At 31.6% G+C, this 2,868-nt stretch overlaps 1 protein-coding gene across 1 annotated transcript; it reads right to left on the bottom strand.

Moving 5' to 3' along the window:
- Positions 1-1,640: 1,640 nt before the first annotated feature.
- LOC107874961 (auxin-responsive protein SAUR32) lies at positions 1,641-2,312 on the bottom strand. Its single transcript, XM_016721647.2, has one exon. The coding sequence runs from the start codon at positions 2,156-2,158 to the stop codon at positions 1,814-1,816; it is 345 nt and encodes a 114-aa protein (XP_016577133.1). The 5' UTR covers positions 2,159-2,312; the 3' UTR covers positions 1,641-1,813.
- Positions 2,313-2,868: the final 556 nt, after the last annotated feature.

The raw sequence follows: 2,868 nt of genomic DNA, 5'->3' as shown, positions 1-2,868 counted from the left end.
ATTTACGTGAAAGTTATATAGGGAAATAAATAATTATTTATAAAGTTAAATTACTAAAATAAATTGTGGTGACAAGTTCATCGTATTTATGCTTTTTTCCCTACCAAGAATGATTGTTGCCTCAATATTTTCTCATGGACCCATCCTTAGTTTTCATATTATGAAATACATATCCGTATAACACCAGCGCTACTACATGATTATGTGTCCTTACCAGCCCTTTGACATTAGAAAAGTCGCAACAAGCATTAGTTGGATTGTTATTCGTTCATACATATACTTGATGTACCTTGATCGCCAATCTCTTGGTCCTTAAGTTTTAAAGCCAGTGGCATATAGCTGAACTCCAACACACACAAAAAAAGAAATAGTGGAATGTGTTCAATGTACCTTTCAAGATTATTCTTTTCAAAGAATTGATGCAAATTCCTTGAGAAACCATGTCTACAAAGTTTAATAACAAACAAGAGATAACAGTTGTCCAGTTATACTTATCTTAAAAATCTAGTAATGGTGACGAATCTAAATTCTCAATCCACCACTGTCGTCATCTCCATTAAAAAGGAATCCAAAAGTATTGGATGAGATGGAGAGCCAAAAATAAATAAATAAAAAAAGTAGCTTAAAGCTCAAAACATCTATATTCATGCAAGAATAGGAGAAACGTCGTACTTCGTACTTTAAGGTAGTGTAATTTAAGTCATCTATATACAAGTATTAGTAAATGATTTAGAGAGAACTTATAAATCAAATAGAAAAAGTTACAATCAAATCATACATAAAATAATGATCAATAAAGGTTGTGGATTCAAAGAGGAATCTTAATAACTCAGTTGGTTGACAGCTAACCGGAACTTCGTTGGTGAGGGTTTAATTCCCCCTTCCCTACCCTGATTTTGGAAAAAATAAAATGGTCAATAACCCATAAGTGCAGAACCGAGAGAACCAAAAGTATGAACAAACGGAGGCCTACTTTGAGAAATTTGAAGGAGCCAAAAAAGGCAACCAGGTTCACATGCGTCTCAACCAGTTTGACATACTTTTATACAATTAAATGAAACATTCGCCAAATTAAAATTCATTTCTAGCTCAATCGTGACTTGATCTCATAAGACTATCTAAGCACCTTCTGTTTTAAAGAAACACTGCCGTAGAAATAATTATGTCCACCAAAACCTTCAAAAGACACAGACGAGGGATTGAAGAAGTAAGTATGATCTTGTTGCTTATCTTTTACCTAGACAGCTCTCATGTGAAAAGAAGCTAATTAGTTGATAAGGATAACTAAGCAGTTCATTTTCACCCCAATATACTCATTCTCCTTTCCATTCTAGCTAACAAACGCCCTTTTCTTGAGAGTTACTCCTGCCATAATGGTGTTTTTAACTCGGACACATTTTTAAGAAACTATTCACTCATAAAAAAATAAAAAATATTTTTACTCACTTAAATTTTAATTTATACCTTGAAAAAATGTAACCCTTTATTAATTTTTAGGTTATGTAAACTCTCTTTAATTAAAGAAGAATAAAATTGAAAGCAACCTTTTTGATTATCTATAACACCACTTATTTAAAAATAAGATGAAAAGGCTAAAAAAAAAAAACGGATGAATAAATAACATATCAAGATTCAAACCATAAACAACAAAAATTCAATACTATAATATTATTCAATTTTCGCCATCGTCTTTCACCACAAATATGTCTATGAACATCTTGGGAAACAGAAAAAACACAAAGAAAAACCAAGTACAAATAAAAATTTGAGTCAAAAAGTAGTATAGTATTCTAACAATAATTTGGGGGGAAAATCAGGCTTTAAAGCAGCAGGGGTTGTGAGTATGGTGGTGGTGTGAAGTAGTTTCCTTGTCAATAATCCCTTGAACATGTCGAAATTCTTCAATATGACAAGGAATATTAATAGGTCCACTATGATCAAAACCATATTCTTCCTCTGCTTCCTTCAACAGCTGCATAAACAGGGGATGATTGATGTATATCACTGGTATCACAAACCTCTGCTGCTCTTCACCTTGTCCTACAGTTATTCCCAGACACCCTTTTGGGATATCCTTCAATTCCCTCTTCCCATGGCCATGGCCATGGCCATGATGATGAAAATGAAAATGGAAATTCAGATGATGGTTATGACCCATATCTCCTTATAAATCAAGAATCAATACTACAAAAAAACAGCCTGGTGTGCTAAAAACTCCTGCGATGTGTGGTGTCCCGAAAAGGGACGGACCACGAGAGAAATTAAAGAGGTTAGTAGCTATAAGAAAACAAGAGAGAAAGGCCAAGGATCAGAAGCCGAGATGGCAAGTTTGAAGAGGGTAAAGGAAGAATCTGTTAGAGATTTAGGGATATTGCTCATCATCTACTGCATAAAATTGCTTTTGATTACAAATTTTGATATGGAACTGGGGTTATGTAAGAGGCGAACAAATCTATTTATACACGCCTAGGGGGTTTAGAGGAGAGGGCGAAAGGAATACTAGTCGTATTATTATTCTTAAACGACAAAATAAATTAGCTGAAACGGTCAGATATATATCTATGTTTCATATACTGAATATCGAGGGGCTCGTGGAAATTTAAATAATTAATTATATTTTTAATATAATTTTAAATATTTTAATTTATTAATTATTAATAATATTTTTTATTTAATTTTTAAATAATATATGTTATTTTCTTTGTTCAAATTTTTATTACATTTATAGTCAATTATATTTTTAAAATAAGTTAAATTTTTAATTATTGTGATTTATAATATTTTTTTTGTTCTATTCTATTAAAAGTAAATTATTATAAAAAATACTTGTGAATTTTTTTTTAAATGAGCTCATATAAGACGTCAAGT

The sequence above is a fragment of the Capsicum annuum genome, chromosome 6, assembly GCF_002878395.1.
Source record: "Capsicum annuum cultivar UCD-10X-F1 chromosome 6, UCD10Xv1.1, whole genome shotgun sequence".
Lineage (NCBI taxonomy): Eukaryota > Viridiplantae > Streptophyta > Magnoliopsida > Solanales > Solanaceae > Capsicum > Capsicum annuum.
This window is presented reverse-complemented; position numbering and strand designations above follow the sequence as displayed.